Source organism: Rhinopithecus bieti, unplaced genomic scaffold, assembly GCF_001698545.2.
Source record: "Rhinopithecus bieti isolate Rb0 unplaced genomic scaffold, ASM169854v2 scaffold_7681, whole genome shotgun sequence".
Taxonomy (NCBI): Eukaryota; Metazoa; Chordata; class Mammalia; order Primates; family Cercopithecidae; genus Rhinopithecus; species Rhinopithecus bieti.
The window spans coordinates 6973670-6996478 of record NW_016806571.1 but is presented as its reverse complement, the minus strand read 5'-3'; the positions used below and the strand labels follow the sequence as shown (position 1 = coordinate 6996478).

Below are 22809 nucleotides of genomic sequence, written 5' to 3'. Positions count from 1 at the left end.
TAATAAAAGAAAACCTAACTATATTCCATTTATAAATATTCTAAAACACAAGAACATAGAAAGGTTACAAGTCAATGGACAGAAAAGATATATTAGGCAAATACTTAACCAAAAGAACGCTAGTATAAGATAAAAAAAATATTATTATGAAAGCAACACCATTTACATTAATGCCAAACAATTAAATACACAGGTATAAATCTAACAAAATATGTACAAAGTCTATATGAGGAAAACTATAAAACTCTGATGGAAGAAATCAAAGAAGATATAAATAGAGAGATAGTCCATGTACATAAGTAAAAAGACTATTAACATGTCAGTTCTTCCCAACTTGATCGATATAGTCAATGCAATCCCAGTTAAAATCCCGGCAAGTTACTTTCTGGATATTAACAAACTGATTATGAAGTGTATATACACAGGTGAAAGGCCCAGAATAGCCAACACAACACTGAAGAAGCAGATCAAAACCAGAGGACTGACACTACTCAACCTGAAGAATTACTATTAAGCTACAGTAATCAAGACAGTGTGGTACTGGCAAAAGATTAGACAAATAGATCAATGAAACAGAACAGAGAGCCCAGAAACAGCCCCATATAAATTAGTCAACTGATCTTTGAAAAACGAGCAAAGGCCAATTCAATGGAAAAAAAGACAGTCTTTTCAACACATAATACTCCAACAACTGGACATTCACATGTGAAAAAAAAAAAAATCTAGATATAGACCTCATATCTTACCCCAAAATTAACTCAAAATGGATCATAGATCTAAGTATAAGACACAACACTATAAAACTCCTAGAAGATAACACAGGACAAAAATCAGAGTGATCTTGGGTTTGATGATGACTTTTAGATAAAACACAAAAGCACAATTCATGAAATAAAAAATTGATAACTTGGACTTCATTAAAACTAAAAGCTTCTGCTCTGTGAAATACACTGTTATGAGAATGAAAAGACAAGCCACAGACTGGGGGAAAATATTTGCAAAACACATGTCTGATACATGTTTGGTATTCAAAATATACAAAGAACAATAAGAAAACAGCAAACAGAACTTAAAAATGAGTGAAAGATGTGAACAGGCGCCTCATCAAAAAAGATACAGCATACCGTTGTTGGGACATTGTTGTACGCTGTTGGGAATAAGCAGTACTGCAGCTATCATGGAAAAACAGGATGGAGGTTCTTCAAAAAACTAAAAATAGAACTATCATAGAATCCAGCAATTCCACTGCTGGTATATATCCAAAAGAAAGGAAATCAGTACATTGAAGAGATAGCCGCACTCCTATGTTTACTGCAGCACAATTCCCAACAGCCAAGATATGGAATCAACCTAAGTGTCCACCAGTGGATGAATGGAGAAAGAAAATATGGTGTATGTACACAGTGGAGGAGTATTCCGCCATAAAAAGAATGAAATCCTGTCACTCGCAGCAACATGGATGGAACTGGAGGTTAAGTGAAATAAGCCAGGCACCGAAAGACAAATACCACACGTTCTCACTCAGGTGCAGGAGCTAAAACAGTGGAGCTTGTGAAGGTAGAGTGGAATGATTCACATCAAAGGCTGGGAGGGGTGTGTGGGTGGGAAGGAGGATAAAGAGAGGTTGGCTAACCGGCACAAACATGCAGTTAAATAGAAGGGATAAGTTCTAGTAGTCAATAGCACAGGGGGAAAATTATAGTTAATAACTTATTGTATATTTCAAAATAGCTAGGAGAGAAGAATTATAATATTCCCAACACAAAGATCGATGTTTGAGGTGATAGATATCCCAATTACCCTGACTTAATCATTACACATTGTATATGTGCATAAAATTATCACATGTACCCCGAAAATATGTACAACTATGATATGTCAATAAAAAATACAAAAAAAGAGATGGCACATAAACATATGAAAAGATAATCAGCATCTGTTACAGACTGAATTGTGTCCCCCAAAAACTCATACGCTGAAGTCCTAACCTCCTGGCATTTCAGAATGTGACTATATTTGGAGATAATTATGGTAAAATGAGGTCATATGTAATTGGAGGTAATTAAGTTAAATGAGGTCATATGGATGGGCTCTAATCCAACATGACTAGTGTCTTTATGAGGAGAAGGGAACACACACACACACAATGAAAAAGACCACATGAAGACACCAGAGATAGAAGGCCATCTACAAGGCATGGAGAAAGGACTCAGAATAAACCAAACCTGCCAACACCTTGATCTCAGACTTGTAGAGCCTCCAGAATTTTGAGAAAATGAATTTTTGTGTTTCAACCACCCAGTCTGTGGTACTTTGTCACAGCATCCCTAGCAACCAAAACACCATCGAACATCTTTAGAAAATCCCAAATTAAAACAGGAGGGAATTTCAAATTAAAACAACATACCTACTAGAGTGGACCATAAAATTAACCTTAACAATTATTCAAGGATTGGTATCATACAAATCATTCTTTCACAGATGGTTATCCGTGCAAAAGAAAAAAAAGAAATTAGATCCTTACCACACACAAAATCAATTCTGAGTAAACTGACAAATGGGAAACACAAAAATATCAATCTTTTAGAAAACAACGTAAGAAAATATCTTCATAACTTCAATTTTAAGAAAAGATTTCTTAAAACGAAAAGGGCAAACCATAACATGTTTTGCTATTTTGACTACAAGAAATTAAGGAGTTCTGCTAATCTAAAGACACCAAAATAATAAATAAAAGATTAAAGACAAGTAACAACCTGGGCAAGATATTTGCCACACATGAAATTGACAAAATGTTTGTCCCCAAAATACACAAAGAAGCCTACAAATTAATAAGATAAAGACAAACCACCCCCTGAAAACGGGCAAGAAACTTGAACAGGTACTTTATAATACAGGAAAGGCATACTGCCTATAAGCATGAAAACAGGCTCATCCTCATTTGTAATCTAGAAAATGCAAATTAAAACTGTAAAGAAATACCATTTAAGCCCTTCAGATAGGGAAAGACTTCTAAATCAAACAAGGTAAGTACTAATGAGGTGAGGAGCAGCAGAGGCTCCTGTCCATCACAGATACAGTATGCAATACAGACAGGCAGGCATTACCTAGGAAGGTGGAGGACATAGGTATTCCATGCCTGGCAATGCTAGAGAAACTTCAAGTGTGCACGAGAACACAGTTTGTAATAGAAAAGAAACAGGATATAACCCAAATAACCATCAATTATGGAATGAATATTTCAATGGAATGCTAAATAACAAAATAGCAAACAACCAAAACTAAACACATATGATTTATTGATATATCTATATATGGGTGATAAAAATAAAGAGAATCAAGGGAATAATTAATGTGAAATTCAAGACTCCTCCACCTGAGGATGGGGTATATGAAGAGGGAGGCAGATGAGATGATGCGGTACTCAGGGGTTTCTACAGGTCAGGTCATCATCTTCTTCAGCCAGGGGATAGGTAACAGATGTCTGCTCTATTATTACACAAACTATACAAATACAGTTGATAGACCCTTTTGTATACATATATACCTCACAATAAAAATTTTTCAATAAATGAAAGCAAAGAAATAATGATTAGGACCACAAAACTGTGTAGTCTTACCAGGGTAAGAATGGTTCTGTTTATTTGAAGAAATTTCTGAAAGGGTATCCAGGGAATCTGTAACTCTATGAATAAAACAAAGTATACCTCGTTAGAAGTAGCTGGTTTTCAGGTTTAAGACTGGCTATCAACTAAGTTTTTTACCCCAATTGTAGTCATTCATTAGACAAATATTTATTGAGTGTCCATTATAAGCCAGAAATGAGCTTCCATCTGGCATGGAAGAAAAACAATAATTAAATAGAAGAGGTTCTCACTATCCAAAGATAATTAGTGCAGGAAAAAAATTCAAGTGAATTCACCTAAAATATGGACCTGAATTTATTTCTTTGTAACTTCATCTTCAAAGGTGAAACTAAAAAATATGAAAATATGTTTATTTTATATTAAACTTAACAAATGTTAGATTAATACTGTGAAAAGGCACTAATTCTTAAATTGAAAGAAAAATACATTGGCTGAGTTTGTGTGAGTGATTTTTCTGGTAAAACTATATGGCTAATACAATTCAACATCTTTTACTTTATATTTGACTCTAAGCCACAATCATAAAGGTCACTTTCCCAATGGGTTTTCCTTCATTTTTTGATATTCAAATCATTCTTTATTTTTAAAAAGTCAATCCTGACAGTCTCATTTTCTTTCAACTGTTTAGTGACCTAAATCTGGAAAGCCGTCATTTGTCAATCACTTCCTCCAGCATATCTTATTACCATCAAGAAATCCTGCAACTCTTGCAATATTTGCAATTTCACATTACAATTCACAGGCATCATTTTTACATGATATACAACATACCACAATGAGAGACTGATGGACACAAAGAATATGATTTTATGAAAAGGACGGATGTTTGAATGAAGCAGTAACAGACAGTTGAGAGGGAGTGAATTCTAGAAGTAATCAGTTCATTAGTAGTAAGTGCCTAATAATAGTAAGAACTAAGAAAGTGAATACTATGCTAATGAAGATCACTTGAGCAATGTGTCTGTGTGTGTGTGTGTGTGTGTGTGTGTGTGTCTGTGTGTATGTGTGATTAACCTCATCAGTGAGTTTTCTCAGAATTTCTCTAAAGAAGTTTTGACTGAGTCATATATTAGCAGAAGAAAAGGTATTAACTAGGTGAAAGTCGGGCAATAGTAGGTGGGTGTAGAAAGCCATCCAAGCAGAAAAAAATCATGTGTGCAAACATTCTGGGATAGTCCCTGGCTTAAAATTCTTCCATTTTGAAGATCAGTGGTATCTTTCAAGAGTTCCAAAGCTGGTTCAGATTAGAAACTCCTCAAAATCAGGGACCATGTCTGTTTTATTTGCTTATAGAATGCCTAGCACAGCATAAGTGCTAAAAGACACTTAATAGTATTTGATGATGATGAATGAGACAATCAGAAGATGACAGGAAGACAGCTGGATTGAGATAGCAGTTCATTTAGAGACAGCCTTATTTTTTTTTAAGCAGAGGGGGCTGCTTTTAAATGCACCACCTTAAAGAAAACCAAATAGAAGGCAATCAAAAAAAAAAAGTAAAAAACGTGTGCTGCAGAAACAAAGCAAGAAAGAAAAGATGAAACCATAAGAAAGTGGCTTTACAATGTAAAGGAGGGGGAAAAAGCTGTTACAGCATAAAACCACTGAACTAGGAATCAGATTGGATCAATATTTACTGTGCCTAAAATATGCCAAACTATGTACTCTGGGTAATCAAACATGAAAAGCAGAATCCCAGTCCTCATGACTAGGAGACAAACAAAACTTCTAAGAGACTGCTGCAATGTTTTGATGAAGATATGCCCAAAGTAACATGAGAACACAGAAGACTGACTGGTGACTCAGCATGGATTTTACTCCCAAACCAATTATTTACAAGATATATGCCCTGAAGAAGGTCCCTGAAGCTCTCCTAACCATTATAGGGTTATGGTTAAGGGCATGCACGCTGATACCAGACTACCTGGGTTCAAATCCCCAGCTGGGAGCACAGCACATGTCACCTCTTGTGACTTACTTTCCTCATCTATGGAACAGGGTGCCTGCACCACAGGGTTACTGGAGAGCAGTAAACAGGTTAATATATGAAGAGCCCTGCAAACAGACCCCAGCATGTATAAGCACACTTCCTTTTCTTTGTTTATAAAATAAATACCAAAAAAAAAAAAAAAAAGAACAAACCATCTAAAAGCAAGGGCTTACAAAAAAATAATTACAAAGTAACACACCCGGGCTGAGTCCAGCTCCTCAGCTAATTAGCTGTATGACTTTAGCTAAATCACTTATCTCTTTGAAACCTGTTTCTTCATTTGCAAAATGGGAATGATCCTAACAGCTTACAGCTCACAGGGTCTGGGGGAATTAATGAGGTATGCATCTAAAGTACACCGTACAGAGCCTACCCACTTACTAAACGCTCAACAAATATTTGTGATAGTTATTATTTTCCAGCTTACCTGATCAATATTTATTAGGATCAAATGAAACAACATTTAAGTGAAGATACTTTATAAACTACAAAACACTGTATCTTAAATTATATATCACCATAAATAAGAAGAAAATTACATTAAGTATATCACAGAAGGAAATTAATACTAAACAAATATGTAATGATTCACTAAGAAAAAGAAACCGAGGGAGAAATGGATGTAAAAACTTCAGTTTGCCAGGAGATAGTCACAACAGTCTAGTTGTAAGGGAAAACTAGACAAGACTCCCAGATTGTGATCGTAGTTCTAGTCTCATGAATGTGATGATGCCATGTATGTTATCTCTCATTTAAAGATTAGTCCCATTTCCCATCCACTCAAAGGCGTACCAAGCGACTTCTTCCACAGCATAAGAGAAGCCATTTCACATAACGATATCTGGAATTTTATGAGGACTTTGTTTCTGCGCAACTTGTTTTTTAAAGCCAGATGAGGTGGTGAGAAAGATACTATCTTAAGAAGAAACACCAAGGAGGTATGTTATATAAAATCCTTGAAGCTTCACTTCCCCAAAGATCTACTGCCTATCTATTTTGAAAACTAAAGAAATCAGAGGAAAAGCCATTTTGGTTCCATTAGGTTTGTAGGAGAATGAATGGGGTGCCTGCTGGCAGGAAATTTAATGTAGTTAGGATGTGACTGAAGCAATCAGAGAGCATTTTTACTTTTGTTTGCATGACAGATTAAGCTTGCTGCTCTCACTGTTCTTAGCTCCAAACGCCACTTCTAATAGCCTACACATACTCACAGGGTTTGCAAATGAGGAATAAAGGAGGTTTTTAAAATTGCAAATCCTCAGCAAAGCAAATTTAGCTTTCCATGAGCCTTCTCTCTGAAGGTGGTTGGTTAACCCCTTGAAAGAAGACACGAGCTACGATCAGAGCATGTCTTTAATATAAAATTAGTGTCTCTATTAACCATTGCAAATTACGAAAAGTTTCTGTAAATAAACATAAATTTCATTCTCTCACCTTTGCACCCTGGATGGGGGAGCAAATATTCCATATCTTGGAGAACAACTAAAATACTGCACACCTCCAACTGAACCATCATTCTTGCCATGGGGTTTTTCAAGCTCTATACCATACCAATATCCTAGAACATGAATATTGCATTTTAAAAGCATCTGTACTTTATCCAAAACTGTTATGCTACTATATAAAACCAAAGTCTAGGTGGTTTAACATTTCCATAAATGACCAAAATGAGGGAAGATCATGATACTCATTAAGATCTCAAATGATAAAACTGTAAACTCTGAAAATTCGAAAAGTGAACAGGAAAAACATTTTACAAGTATAATTGCAGAGTAGTACATTAAAGGAGGAAAATAAAATGCACAAACACAAATTTGGCAAGAATTGGCAACTGTGCAAACAGTATATGACCAAAATATATCTAAAAGCTGCAATGAAAAACTGTTCTTGACTCGGTAATATAATGTGTTTCAGTGAAAGAAGTGAAACATAATATTGAGATTTAAAAATCATAAAATGAACATGCAATCTTTTCATCTTACTCACCTAACATTAGAACACCACAAACAGCACTCACATAATTAAAGAAGGACAAAAATATTATAGAAAATACCACTAGACATCATGGTGAGTGCTTTTCTTTTTTCTACCCAAGATAAAAGAAAATCTTTTTTTACCTAAATGAAAAGGTTTAGGTTAGCTAATAGGGAGAATTATTTTAAAGACTTTTGTATTTAAAAGGACCTATTCTGAAGGAAATAACAGGATTTCCTTTTCTAGAGAGCCTAAAATTAAAGTAGCAAGGTTGCTTTAAATGTGGTTTTACCCAATATAAGGTAACACATAATCCTAAAATAAGGATTTTCGAATTGAGGGTGCCTCAAGACCAATTAAAAGTATCTAATAGTCCATTTATTTGTGATTTAAAAGGAGCGTACAGTAGTAATTGTATTTGGTCTCTTATAATCAGTATCAAGTAAAAAACAGGGGCATAGATATCAAGAAACTTATTACAAATTACAAAAATAGTGTTTCTTCCAGATTACTAGTTCAAAGAGTTAATTATATGCCTTCTAAAAGACCAACTCACAAGCTCTTAATGCCTTCTAAAAAAAACCAATTCACAAGTTCTTAATTTTTTCCTCTATGTATAAAAAGATGATACCTGAGTCCATTTCCTATTATGTAATACAAGTAATGTCTACAAAACTATTGTTAAGCCGCACTAACGCTCTGAAAATAGGTCATCACATTTCCGAATGTCCTAAACCAGGTTAGTCTGGTTGCCACTGTTACTTCTCAGTGCTACAGTTACAATTTTCCAAGTTTTACTTGCTTCTGCCTTTTATGCTTTCCTATATAATTTTTGCATTTTCCCACTTTAATTTACCATATAATTACTAATGTTAACCATGTAACTCTTGGAAACGTGTATCGTACAGTAGAAATACATATGGCAAGTGTTAACAATAAAGACTACACCTTGGCAGTGGTGTGGTATGGATATCTTGCCATTTAAATGTTAATTTTCTTTCCAAGGTGTCGCTGATAAAAAAATGCTGATGAGATTAAATATGACCTCTCTCAAATCTAGATCTTATAACCTCCAAATACTGAAGATATTACCACTGTTCTGCAGCAGTGATTAATTTTTGATACAACTACTTCCTTACAGGACAGAACGTTTTTAACAAAAAAGTTTCCATCTTTTATTATATTTGCTTACTACTTCCCAAATTTCTAAATGCTTTATATCAGGAATTTAAAAATGGAAATCAACCTAAAATGAAGAATTATATCCAAAGAACCAAACCATTCTATCATGATTTAATATCATCAGAGAAAGGAAACTCAAAAGACATATGGTAACTGTAAAAAAATAACCTACCTCTGGGATTAAGTTTTTATTTGAATCCTATATTAAGCATATCCTAACTAATCTCAATTACTACCTGGAGACCTAAGAAAGTCATGAATTATAAAACACCTAACTCAAATCAAGCAGCTGGCTTGCAATTAATTGTAAGTGGTATTAGTGAAACAAGACTGTGTTGGGAGACAGGCACCTACGGTCCTGTCATGTTTCCGCATGTCTTACGGGTAGAGGCAGTGACTACTTTTGTTCTAGACTACCTTTTCATAAACGTCTGTGTAGGGGACAGCCCTGGAGGACAGAGATAGCATCTCCCACCAGAGCAAATGGCAGGCATGTGCACAATAAGTTCAGTTTAAAGATTCAGATTCCCTAAGTTCTGGGGTCCTCTCCTGGAACAAAAAAACACTGGCTGTGCAGGTGACACCTGGCTCACTCGCTCTCACCCTGTGAGAACTAACACTAAGGGAAAATTCAAGAAAATGCTGATACTCTGGCTACTGCTATGACTGTGAGTACTACAGTGCTTTGTCTCTAACTTGTGATGACTCTAGTACTCACAATATCTGCCACCACCATCTATGAAACTGTGGCAGGCAAATTTGTTAGCTTGCAAATAGGGTAAAATCTCAGATCCCTCATAGTTCTTGGCTAAATGCTACAAACTTTTTTTAAAAAATCAATGTTCTAGATAACCTTTTCCTAAAATACTGCAATGCCACCGTGTGTTAAAATAGCATATTGCTATTTAAAATATACAAACTTGTTTTTGTTCAACTGACTTCTGTTTAAAATTATTAATCACTGACAACACAAAACAAAGTAAACCGGCCGGGCACAGTGGCTCATACCTGTAATCCCAGCACTTTGGGAGGCCGAGGCAGGCAGATCACCTGAGTCTGGGAGTTCGAGACCAGCCTGGCCAACATGGAGAAATCCCATCTCTACTAAAAATACAAAATTAGCTGGGCGTGGTGGCGCATGCCTGTAATCCCAGCTACTCGAGAGGCTGAGGCAGGAGAATCACTTGAACCCAGGAGGCAGAGGTTGCAGTGAGCCGAGATCATGCCATTGCACTCCAACCTGGGCAATGAGAGCAAAGCTCCATCTTAAAAGAAAAAAAAATAGAAAGTAATCTTTACTTTTGGAAACACAATGTTAAGTATAGATTGGAATGAATATATAAATACACAAACATGTATTTTTAAGAGCCCCCCAAAAAAATGTATTTTGAGCTCTTTTGTGTGCTTTTCTCTGCAAGCCACTCTGATAAAAAGGTATACAGTCAACTCATTATTTACTACTTATTTTAAAGACTATCCTTAGCAAAAATCTAATCCTAGAATGTTTGCCTGTCACTTAGCACACCCATCAATCGGTAGGAGTAAAACTGGAGAATGACAACTAATTTTTAACACTGACCATTTAAAACACAAGTGGCAAGACAAAAATGTATGGGGAACCACCCACCTGAGTAAACACGGTCTAAGTTTTCATCATCGTTTCACATTTTCTGTGCTATAGCTGCCATCCATAAAAACTGTTCATCAAGATTTCTCTACAATTAAATTCTATTTACATGTAAAATTTTAAACCTTTTGTACTCTAAAGAATTCAAGTTAAGCCAATACGCAGATGAGTTACCTGGAGCGAAGTTTGTTGTCCCGAAGAACCTAATGGTGCCCAGTCTCTGTCCTACCACTAGCACTCTCTCTCCGAGGCGGAGCTCCCCCTCACAACGGCTATTATTTGCTGTAGATGTTGCTGAGGAATTCAAACCTGTTTAAGTCGGGGAGGGACACGGGGGCAGGGCAGGAAAACAGGAGAAAAAACAAAGGGAGAAAACTCAAAAGCACATTAGCCAAAAAAAACACACTAGGTATTCTAACTAGTCTAATTAGTTGGTGATCTTAATATCTGATGCCTTTCATCACATAAGTCATCTACAGTCATGTTTCTCACGTGTGAGGTCAAGTTACTCAAAGGAAATGTGAAGAGTTTCCTGGGAAAATTACTGCCATGGGAAATTCACAAAACCTTATCCCTGGTAAAGTACCAACTCTGCCAATATTGCCTGCAGCATTTCTACTAGAAGAGGGGTCACAGCAAACTGTTTCTGCAAAGAGCTGGACAGTAAATATGTTAGGATTTGCTAGCCATACCTCTGCCACAGCTATTGAACTCTGCCACTGCAGCATGGAAGCAAATATAGACAATACATTTTTTTAAATGTGCATGGCTGGATTCCAAACAACTTTATAAAAACAAGTGGTAGGTCAGATTTTGCCCATGGGCCATAGTTTGCCAATTTCTATTCTACTAAAATACTAGAATTATATTATTAATAGTTCACTTAGACTCAGTGTAAATTATATTAAAAGTCGTGTGATTTGACTTTTTCTTTTTTTTAAGAAACAGGGTCTCGCTGTATTGACCAAGCTGGTCTCAAACTCCTGGGCTCAAGCGATCTTCCCACCTCAGCTTCCCAAAGTTCTAGGATAACAGGCATGAGCCACTGTGACCAGCCAAAGGTAGCATGATTTGAAGGTTAAATTGCTATATGGTCCCAATTATCCTAAATTGATTTTGTTATTAAGCACAAAACCACTGGCCTCTCAACTTGATTCATTCAAAACTAAACCTTGAAATGCCCACTATTAAACACAGAAGTCCTAGAGAAATATGATCTAGAAAGCTGTTCAAATATAACAGCTGAAAGAGAAGAGGTGGGCGCTTGAGCCTTGTCCCGTCACTACATAAACAGAGATTTGAAGAGCTGCCATCTGAGAGAGAGTAGAGAACTCTGAAGGAGGGCATGGGATGAAGGGTAAGTCATACTGTGAAAAAAGAAGAGACCAAAAACACAGCAACTAAACAAGGAACATAAACCCATGGAGAAGGTCTGGATTATACCAGTAAGTCCTAGGCCCTCACCATAACTATTATTCTACAGCACTTCATAGTTTATAAAGTGCTTTTCCTAAAAATTATACTGAAAAATAAGATACAAACTCAGGAATTAACTAAGACACACTTGTCAACAGCCAGTAAGTGGTACACCTAGATTAAAACCAAGACTCAGTGACCAGAAATCCTCAGGCCCATCCCCTTGTTGCCTGTAGACAATGAACCGAAGATGGCAAGTTCAACAGTGGGACACAGGCTAGGCATGATGGCTCACGCCTGTAAATCCCAGCACTTTGGGAGGCCAAGGTGGGAGGATCACATGGGTCCAGGAGTAGAAGGCTGCAGTAGCTATGATTGCAACACTGCACTCCACCTGGGTGACACAGCAAGACCTTGTCTTTAATAAAAGAAAAAAAAAAAAGTAAAAAACAATGGGATATGATGAGGCTGAGGTCCCTACCTTTCCCATTCCCCAAATCCTTTATTTCTACTCTTCTTTCTCTAATTTTTTAACCTAACTTTCCATTATTGTTCGTTCTCTGCAGTCTACATCTCCCTCAAATGCAAATCTATAGAAAAAGTGGAATATCTACCCACTCCAGAAACATGTTTTAAGTAAATGTCTCTGGGGTTCCCAACACAGACTTTCCCATATCTCCCATTCTCTGCCCATTTCCCTCTTTGAAAGGTCCTCTTTCTCACTCTGATCACTCTCTTCATCTTCACTATTAAGTCAACATAACCCTCAAATTTATTTTTTAAAAGGTAAATATATAGGCATGCTAGACTACTTTGTTTAGAAGGTTAAAAAACTAATTCCATACCCACATATAAATTTGAAAATCAAGTAAATGTCAAAAGCGCAAAGGCCAAATGAAGGGGGCCTTAAAACGTGAATGAAATTCGGACAAGCAGGACGGCTGTGTCAGCACTGTACCTTCTCACCTCTGCTCCTCACAACATAAACACACACTGGTGGGGGTATGGAGAGAGGAAGCCCTTTAGAGAATAACTACTCCAGGCAAACAATTTCAGGCAACACTTTCAGGTTCTCTACTTTTAGGGTCCCAATGTTTAGGCTTATTATGTCAATGTTATTGTTGAGAGTTTTGGAGATTTTTTTCCCATCAAGTATTTTTTTAAAAATCTGTCATGAACATTTTCCATACTAAAATGTTGGTTCAGTACAAGTACTATTAAAAGAAGTACTAAAAAAAAAAATCTGGTAATAAAGAGGTTCATGAAGAACAATTTTTGCCAAGATGGCTTTTGCCTTTCCGGACAAGTTCACTGTATAGGCAGCAAACAAGTGAACTTCAACAGACAAAATCTATGTCATTTCAAAAGGAAGTCTGATAAAGCGTTTTATGTATCTTTACAAATAACTGAAGAAATGTGGACTGAGTGAGATTATGCAGGTTCACAGCTAAAAAGCCGTCTCAGAACTGGCTGGTATTGCCATCCTGGGAGAGGACCCTCTGACCTTCTCCTAGGTTTTAAGCAAACATAGTTTTAAAACAACCACTTGAATAAAAACAGAGAACACATGCTTTTTAAATATGAAGATGACACAAAGGCCTATGAAGAGGCTAAATTCAGATGAGGTGAAACCACTAAGAATGAATTACATGAAAATAAATGCAAAGTCTTATATCTGACACAGCAAAACGAAGAGACCTTAAGGCTTAAGGCTCAGGGGGAGGCGGGGGAAGAGTAAAAGTAGTTCAATCTGATTGAAGTAAAGGGTTCCTTCTACACATTTAAAAAGAGCAAATCTACTTACAAACAAACCAAGATAAAAAACACCAAGAAAGCCTGGTTGAAAAAGCCATAGATACCAGCACTGGCTCTGGATGAAAGGGAAGGGCTTTTGCTCATTGTCTTCTTGTTACTGCTGATTGCATTCTGTTTCTTGGGGTAGCTCTGTCTGTGTTCCAAAGAAGATGTAGAGGAGCAGCTGCTGACAGATCCAAGCAGGGCAACTGCAACAGATAAAGAAAAAGAATGTGTCAAACTGTGGAAAATAAGATGTGGACCAAGAAGCAGCTCGTCGAGGCAAATCTTTCTGAAACTCTTCATTTATAACTTCCTCAATTATGGATTACCTAGTGTCAAATTAAATGCCTGATTTCATCCAAATAGCAACTGCAGTTTATCTATAAAAGATTTTATAACACAAGCAATATTTTAAGGATTCCCACGGTAAGATCACAATCTTATATAAGAGGTGTCACCACATCAATTGATGTAAACTGACTACTTAATCTAATGACCATCACTCACCTCTCACCTTAGATGACATAGAGTCCCATCTTATACAAAAATTAAACATGATATTAGTATGTTTTAAGGCAACAAAAGCTTAATATTAAGACGTTTTGAGTTAAACCAGGAGGCAAGTAGGAATACTTATGCTCAATTCATCTAATGATTTGATAGCTAAAGGCAAATGAAACGTTTGTGTAGAGCCATCTATATTATGGAATTTCCTTTTATTTTCTTAAATCTAGTAGTTATCTAATTCAAGTAAGACAAAAGAATCATAGTACAGTGTTTTACACACACAAAATACAACGTACATAGTTTGGTATGAGCTGCTTCAGTGATTTCTAAGTTTAGTTTTTACTGTAATTTCTCCCTTACCAACTTTAAAACTTAACCTCCATATAAACTGTTTCCCGACTATTAATTTAAAGTTCCATCAAAAGTTCAATTTTGAGAAACAGAGGTTACGAGGTATATTACCGTCTTTCTCTGTCACAGTTTTCAGTTCTTCCCCAGGAGGCAATGAAAGTGTTGACCCAGAAGCACTATCTTTTTTTGATGTCATTAATCCTTGGACACAAAAATGAAACACTTTCAGCAAGAATTTTAACATTAAGAATTTTAACATTAAACGTAAAATGTATTTTTTAAAGTACATGCACCCCTCATTATCTAAGTCTTACTTCTGAAAACATACTGGATAACAACTGCACAGACATATGAGGACATGTTTTAATATAAGTACTAGCATAAGAGAAGGAGACAATAACAGTGGCTACAAAGATAAATTCATGTCTCATCAAGATGACGACATTCTGAGATGGGTCCTGAGGGACAGGTCAGATTTCTGCCTGAGAATACTGGCCATATGGTCAGGAAGAGCTGAGGTCAGGAAGAGCTGAGGGCAGGCATTCTGGATGGACAAAAAGAAAATCTTAAGACACAGAAAATGGTGAGTAGCTTGGCTAGACTAGAGTACTTCTGGAATGTAGGAGAAGCCAGACTAGACAGACAGGTCACAGTAACACCTCAGAGGGGGTGACAGTGCCCAGCTAAGGACTGAGAACTCTTCTGCAAAGAAGGAGCCTCTGCTGGGCTTTGAAAAGGAACACTGGCATGAACAGTCTAGTTAAATAACACTCTCCTGACAGCAGGGCTGCAATGAAACCACAGCAGGAGAGGCTGGAAGCAGGGACCAGTCAGACGTTATTAGCATAGTCCAAGCATTAGAGCCTGAACTCCAACAGCAGAAACTGAATGAAGAGGGTGGAGAGGAGACATTTTATGAAGGCAACCTGAAGAGGACATTTTATTTTCATTATAGTTTTCAGTTATAAAATACTTTCTTTAAAGTTTTTATACAAATAATACAAGGAGATTCCCTGTACACTTTGGGTTTCCTCCAAAGGTAATATTTTGCAAAATTATGGCATAATAAATATGTCAACCAGGATATTGGCAGTGATACAATTCACCAGTCTTAGATTTCTACAATTCTGCTTGTACTTATTTGTGTGTGTGTGTGTGCGCGCGTGTGTGTGTGTATATATATATATATATATATACATACACACCTCTTTGGTTCTTTTTCATATCTTCTATTTCTTGACTGAAACTTTCTTTTCATTTGTTTCAATAGTGTTCACGTTTGTTTGTTTTTTTTTTTTTTAAGAAACAGTGTCTTGTTCTGTTAGCCAGGCTGTAGTGCAGTGGCACAATCATACACGTTGCAGCCTAAACTCCTGGACTCAAGCGATCCTCCTGCCTCAGTCTCTGGAGTAGCTGGGACTACAGGTGTGCATCACAATGCCCAGCTACACCCTTAATTCTTAGAGTGTGGTTATATTACTTAAAATCTTTATGTGTTCATTGCACTGGCCATGTAGTCTCAAAGCTGCTATGCTTGAACTGTCTTTTTCCTTGTAAGAGGTATTGACTTTCCTGGTTTTTCATATTTTGGGTAATTTAAAATTGTATCTTGTATCTTTTGAATATTATGTATGGACACTGGAATAGGTCGTGTTTAAATCCTATGGAGGATGTTGACGGTTGCGTTTCAGCAGGGCAGTCCACCCATGTGGGCTCCAGGCGGAAGCTCCTGACCACCCTCTGCACACTGTGGTTCCGATGTGGGTTCCGTTTCTGCAGCCTCTACAGTGCTATTTGAATTTGTCTAATGTGCTGTGCAGCCCAGTAGTCAGGCTGGGACCCAAGCAGTGGTCTACCAAGGAGACCAAAGGCTTTGGTCAGATCCATGCATACACCACTTGCAGGAAGACCTAGGCGTTCACAGCCAAAATTGTGAGGCCTCTTTCTTGAGCTCCCTCTTCTCCATGATTTCCCTGATACTTCCTGCTCCTGGGCATCCCTTGTTGGTATTCTGAGTAGAATGTCTAAGCTTTAGTTTCCTTGCTCTGTCATATGATCTTGAGATTGATTGTGCCTCTGGGGCCAAGCAGTGAGAAAACAGAAGAAAAACCAGTAGGGATTCCACCTATGTCCTTGGACCAAAGTTTCTCTGGTCAGAGACACGGATCTCCCTTCCATGAGGTTTCAGGTGCGTGCCCATCCATAGCTGCCCATCCATACCATGGAGGATTGCCTGGGGACTGGATGGGAGAGAAACAAGGGAAAGAAAAGGCAAACGAGAAAAACAACAGGCAATTTCATCCACATTCTATCTAACAGGAGACCCCTTTTTTGCTCCTCAGACCAGAAATAGAGGGGGCTTCCCTTGGAGCTTTCTGTCCATATTTACTGTATACTTCTGGGCTTCAGGTTAAAAGGATGCTACTTATAATAGCATCAAAAAGTATGGAGTACATACCAATAGACCTAACAAGGCAGATACAAAATATCTGCAGAAAAAAATTACACAATTTTGTTGAGATATTTTCAAAGGGCCTAATTAAATAGAAAGATATTCTAAACTCATCATTTAAAAACTGACTATTGTAAAGATGTCAGTTCTTTCCACACTGATTTAAGCTTTAACTAAAATATCAGTTAAAACCTCAACAGAATTTTTAAAAGGAAACTTAACAGTTCACTGTAAACTGTATATAGAAGTGTGATTTTTAAAAGCCCAAAACAGGCAAGACAATGATCAAGAATGAGATAAGAGGCTCTCCACTACTGGACATCAGGACTTATTTTTAAAAACTACTTACTATGGAGTGCAGTATTGACACAGGGATATTCAAATAGCCCAGCAGAATAGAATATAAAGGCCAGCCGAATTCTTGGACAAATTCCTTTCATCCTAGTAGAAAGCTTTCCACCTCAAGTATTTACAAATTAGCAAGTATTTATTGAGCACCTATTTTGTGCATTGCTACAGTGAAAACAACACTACAATTTGCTCTCATGGTTCAGTTAAAGTTTGAAATTTTGCTGACAGAATAGGACACCTGCACAAATAAAGCAATCAGAGGACAAAACCCAAGATAACAAATAACAATTGGGTAGTATGGATAAAAAGTACATACAAAGTTAGGGAATGAGGAGATTAAAGTGAACTGGAGTTATCAAGAAAGTGTTCATGGAGAAACAGGATAGGAATAAGAAGTCAAAAAAATGGCGAGGACCTCAAAAGGCAGAAGTCAAATTACTGCACCCAGATAAATAGCATGAGAAAAAGTATGAAGGGAGGAGTGAGAAAACGTACGTAAAAGACAGGGAAGAGATACGATAAACTGTAGTTCACCTATGGAAGCCATGCGAGACTCTATCAATAAAGAAAGAGAGCCGCAACTGCTAGTTTCAGGAGTCAGAACTTTTTCCTGGTAAAAGAGAAGTCACTAAACATCCTTCAATAGGCGAGGAGTCTAAAGCTAGTTTTGTTCCATAAAAGTGTGATGAAAGTATGAAATCTAGCTTTGAGGATAGATTATGTGTGATAAAAGTATGGAGACGGTAAGGGGAAAAAAGGAAGGAACAAATCTGAAATACATTTGTTAGGGACTGAAGTCATTAAAATTGAGGTTTAAAAACATGCAAGATGCAGGTTTTATTCAATTCAGGTTTCATAGTTGGCTAACAAAAAAAAGTGAAGCAATCTAAATAGTAGGAATTCTACAAATAAAATTAAAATACTGAAGCAGAACTAAAATACCGAATAACTTTGTGGTTTGACTTACCAGTATTTACTTTGGACGTTACATGAGCTATGTCAATTTTCTGGGACCTGATGAGAGGGACAGCAGCTTTTGTAGAAGGAGTGTGTGCTACATTCTTCCTTCGATCTTTTGCTTTACTTATCTTTGAAAGAGGTGCAAAAATACCTAAGGGAGAATGCAGAATTTTAGTGTTAAACAGTTAAAACATTTCAAATAAAGGAACAAGTACAACTAATTAGTAATATAAATCTTTAATATAAACCTTTAATGCCCACCGTATGTCCTATGATGAGAGGGAAAAAAATGTAAGACACAATACTTACCCTCAAAGAGCTTACAGTCTAGTTTTTGAGACTAACCACACATCAATAATGTAAGAACCACATTTCAGTTGTTAAGTGAAATTCAGGAGAAAGAGAAATTAGTAAAGGTAATATTAATAGTTTTCTATTATTTCTAAGCAATTGGCAAATAATAGTGAGCTATAGAGCATAAAAACCTATTCTTCCATGCCAACTTATATCTCCTTTGGAAGTTATATTCATCCCACATTATAGCTTTTTATGTTCATGTCTAATCTCTCTTCCAGACTAACACTTTTAAAGACAAAATTTAAACATTACTTAAATCGGCATTCCCCCACTGTACCTAATTACAGTGTGTTACACATAGCAGGGATAAAATAAAGCTTTCTGACTATAAAATATAATCTTTCTAAAAGGCCTGGCTCTCAGGTCCTGACAACTGGAAACAATACAGTGTGCACTGGGGAGGGTAGCGGCAGGGGCAGGGGGTTGCCTATCCGCAGCAGTTGGGAGTACAAAATTCCATCAAAAAGGAGTTTATCCACACAATAAAATAACCAGTATAAGAAGAATGCACTGACATTAAATATAGTGAATATAGACTATAAATACCAAGATAATCTGGCTAAGATATTTAAAAGGTGAAAATAAAGCCATAATATATATATTACACTCTCTGAGTGTTTACAATCTAGCAAATATACATTATGACTAAAATGGAATATAAAAACAACTTGTTTTAAAGCAGGGTAGAAATGCTCGAGACTCTATAAGAAGTGGTGCTTTGTTAATAACTAAGAAGTACCAACTCCACTACTTTTCTGCTAATCTTAAAATTCTCTCCCACCTCAGAGTCCATACTACTTTATCCTGATTTTCCTATCTTCTTTTTTAACTTATTCACAATGTTCTCTTCTGTCTCCTATCTATGCGATTTTCCATGACTTTCTATTCTTTCTCTAAATTGTTTTCCTTCCCTAACACACACACACATACACACACCCTCTCTCTCTCTTTCTCTCTCAAGCTTGGTGATAATGATGACGATGATGATGATTACAACCAGTGTTGGCGAGGGTTTGATGACAGAAATTATTTTATACCCTGGAAATGTAAATTTGTATGATCTTTTTAGAAAACAAAAATCTTGACCTAGTCCACTTAATAGAATTTTAAAGAAATAATTATATTTAACGGTACTGACAAAGGTTACAAGGTTTCATCTGTATACTAAAAGAAAAAAATACATTTCAAAAGCTGCCACAATTTCTAGTTTACTACAATGACCCAATCACACTTCTGGAAATGAATCATGAGAAAATACTCTAAATAGGAGGAAAAGGTTGTATATCTCAATATGTCATCACTATAATATTATTCATTAGTAGGAGAAAACATACTTGTCTGCCAATATGATGAATGAATTAACTATATCCATAAACCACTATATCATTATAACATTATAAGACAATAAAGATTATGTAGAAATATATAAAAATATGAAAAGTAAATCAGGCCAGGTGCGGTGGCTCACACCTGTAATCCCAGCCCTTTAGGAGGCCAAGGCAGGCGGATCACCTGAGACCAGGAGTTTAAGATCAGCCTGACCAGCATGGCAAAACCCCATCTCTACTAAAAATACAAAAATTAGCCAGGCACAATGGTGCATGCCTGTAATCCCACTCGGGAGGCTGAGGCAGGAGAATCGCTTGAACTTGGGAGGCCACTGCTCTCCAGCCTGGGCGACAGACAGAGAGACTGTCTCAAAAAAAAAAAAAAAGAAAGAAAGAAAATCAAAAAAATTAAGTTATATATTTGATTACACTGTAATATTTGTGAAAAATTGTATGTGGGAATACAGACAGCAGGCAGGATTGGAAGAAACCTAAAATAAACATGTATAAGAGAAGTCAGGCTATGGAGTATTTTTCTCATTTGTTTGATTTGTGTCATTAATGTCATAACAATGTTCAATAAATTATGTTTTTCTTCATCTCAGGGAAAACGTGTGATTTTTTGGACAGCAGCAAGTTGAAGGGCCAAAGTCTAGATCGGGGATCAGTCACTGAAGGACACTTTTCAGTATTAGTAAATCCTCTTACAATTATTAAAAGAGAAGGGCAGCCCTCTCCATCTTTTTGTACTTTCTCTTCAACTTCCACTGACCAGAAAATGTTTCTCTTCTGAGCAAGCCCCATCATTTGGTGAATCTTCCCGCTAACAAAGTGGGATGGGGTAGAGGGCTAAATTAATTGGAGTGGGGAGAGGAGAGACTGCTGGAGGCAGCTGTGTTGGGTGGAATTGTCTAGGCTGCGGTATGTTGGTTTTCTCTTTTTTTCTTTTCTCCTTTGATTATATAAGACCTATTTCATTTTAACTTATAGTGATCACACAGGCAAAAAAAAGAGGAGAGAAAATGTACCTCTTTTACTGGAATAATGTTTATGATTACAAGTGGATAAGGTATTTTTATCAATATGAAGGCAACCTTGGCTGATATAACCTCTATCATGAATACTGACACCTCTACTTCACTATAAATAATAAATATATTTTCTAACAAAAAAAAATCTCACCAGGAAATTTCTGTAAGCTAAAGTATATTTGCGTATTAAATTAAACATTTAATTCTATGGCTTAGAAAGATTTCCTCAGTATATAAAACCTCATCTATATAGTTTGCATTTTTCTTATTTTTTTTTTTTTTTTTATTAACCAAAGCATTTCAGAGAACCAAAACTAAATGTAAAGCAATGACTGGATGCATAGTATACAGGCAGCCTCTATTACTCAGTTACTCAGGCTAACTGAATTATTGATAGGATTTTTCTCAAATCTCGACATGTAACTGTAAGGCTTAACTGAAAACAAACACATGATGAAGAATTATTTGGAAAGACAAAAATAACAAATTTCCAGATAAACATGGCCCACTGAACACAGCTTTAACTCCAATTCTTCTTCTCCAACCCCACTAAAATATCGGTAAGGAATAAAATGGTATGAACTCTGAAGGAAAAAAAAAGAAAAGGAGAAAAAATACCAAAAGCTTCCTAGAAGGAAGAAAGGGTCAAAATAGAAGATGGAAAACCTGTACCTACTTTTGTTTTCCTTTTCATTTTATACTAAATAATCTGTACAACAATACTTCAAAACTTCTGAACAGCAACACGGGAAGCTCAGGATAGTAGTTGGTAAACTATGGCCCAACAGCCATATCCTGGCTACTGCCTGTTTATTGGTCAAGTTTTATTGAAATGTAGCCACATCCATTTGCTTATACACTGCCTATGGCTGCCTGTTTACTACGACAGCAGAGCTGAGTAGCAGGTGCACCAGAAAGTGCAGAGCCCACAAGGCCTAAAACATTTACTATGTGGCCCCTTACAGAAAAAGTCTGTCAAACTCTACCTGAGACACTAGAGTATCTCCTTAAATATACTCAGAGAATATGAAATCCAACCTAACATTCCTTATCCCAAATTATCGCATGAAGTATGAGGGGAGAAATCAACGTGTGTTTAGAACAGAAGGACTCAACACATTTACTTCTCATGAGTCCTTTGTCAGAAAGCTACTGAAGGACATCCTATACCAAAAACAAGTCAACCAAGAAACTGTTACAATGGGTTTCACATTCTCTCCGTATATTTAAGGTCATACTCTATTGTCTCATGTAGAGCACTAAATCTTTCTCGTCATAGTACGAACTCACTAGATGTCTCGAACTGGAAAAATCAAGAAAGACAGGGGGGCGGAGCAAGATGGCTCAATAGGAACAGCTCCAGTCTCCAACTCCCAGTGCGAGCGACACAGAAGACCAGTGATTTCTGCATTTTCAACTGAGGTACTGGGGTCATCTCACTAGGGAGTGCCGGACAATCGGTGCTGGTCAGCTGCTGCAGCCCGACCAGCGAGAGCTGAAGCAGGGCAAGGCATCGCGTCGCCTGGGAAGCGCAAGGGGGAAGGGAATCCCTTTTCCTAGCCAGGGGAACTGAGACACACAACACCTGGAAAATCGGGTGACTCCCACCCCAATACTGCGCTTTAAGCAAACGGGCACACCAGGAGAATATATCCCACACCTGGCTGGGAGGGTCCCACGCCCACAGAGCCTCCCTCATTGCTAACACAGCAGTCTGCAATCTAACGCAACGGCAGCAGCGGGGCTGGGGAAGGGGCGCCCGCCATTGCTGGGGCTTAAGTAGGTAAACAAAGCCGCTGGGAAGCTCGAACTGGGTGGAGCTCACAGCAGCTCAAGGAA

General features: G+C 37.1%; 1 protein-coding gene across 9 annotated transcripts in view; it reads right to left on the bottom strand.

The window, feature by feature from the left end:
• Window positions 1–22809, bottom strand: part of CLIP4 (CAP-Gly domain containing linker protein family member 4) — a 98933-nt gene that overhangs the window by 12946 nt on the left and 63178 nt on the right. For 7 of the 9 annotated variants that reach the window (XM_017877027.1, XM_017877030.1, XM_017877031.1 and 4 more), the window contains 6 exons: window positions 18262–18405; window positions 14603–14692; window positions 13696–13839; window positions 10595–10729; window positions 7072–7195; window positions 3621–3685 (listed from right to left, as the gene is read on the bottom strand). In XM_017877027.1, coding sequence (XP_017732516.1) covers window positions 3621–3685; window positions 7072–7195; window positions 10595–10729; window positions 13696–13839; window positions 14603–14692; window positions 18262–18405 — 702 coding nt within the window. The remainder of the gene's footprint in view (window positions 1–3620; window positions 3686–7071; window positions 7196–10594; window positions 10730–13695; window positions 13840–14602; window positions 14693–18261; window positions 18406–22809) is intronic. The other 2 variants (XM_017877032.1, XM_017877035.1) reach the window with 1 other exon arrangement.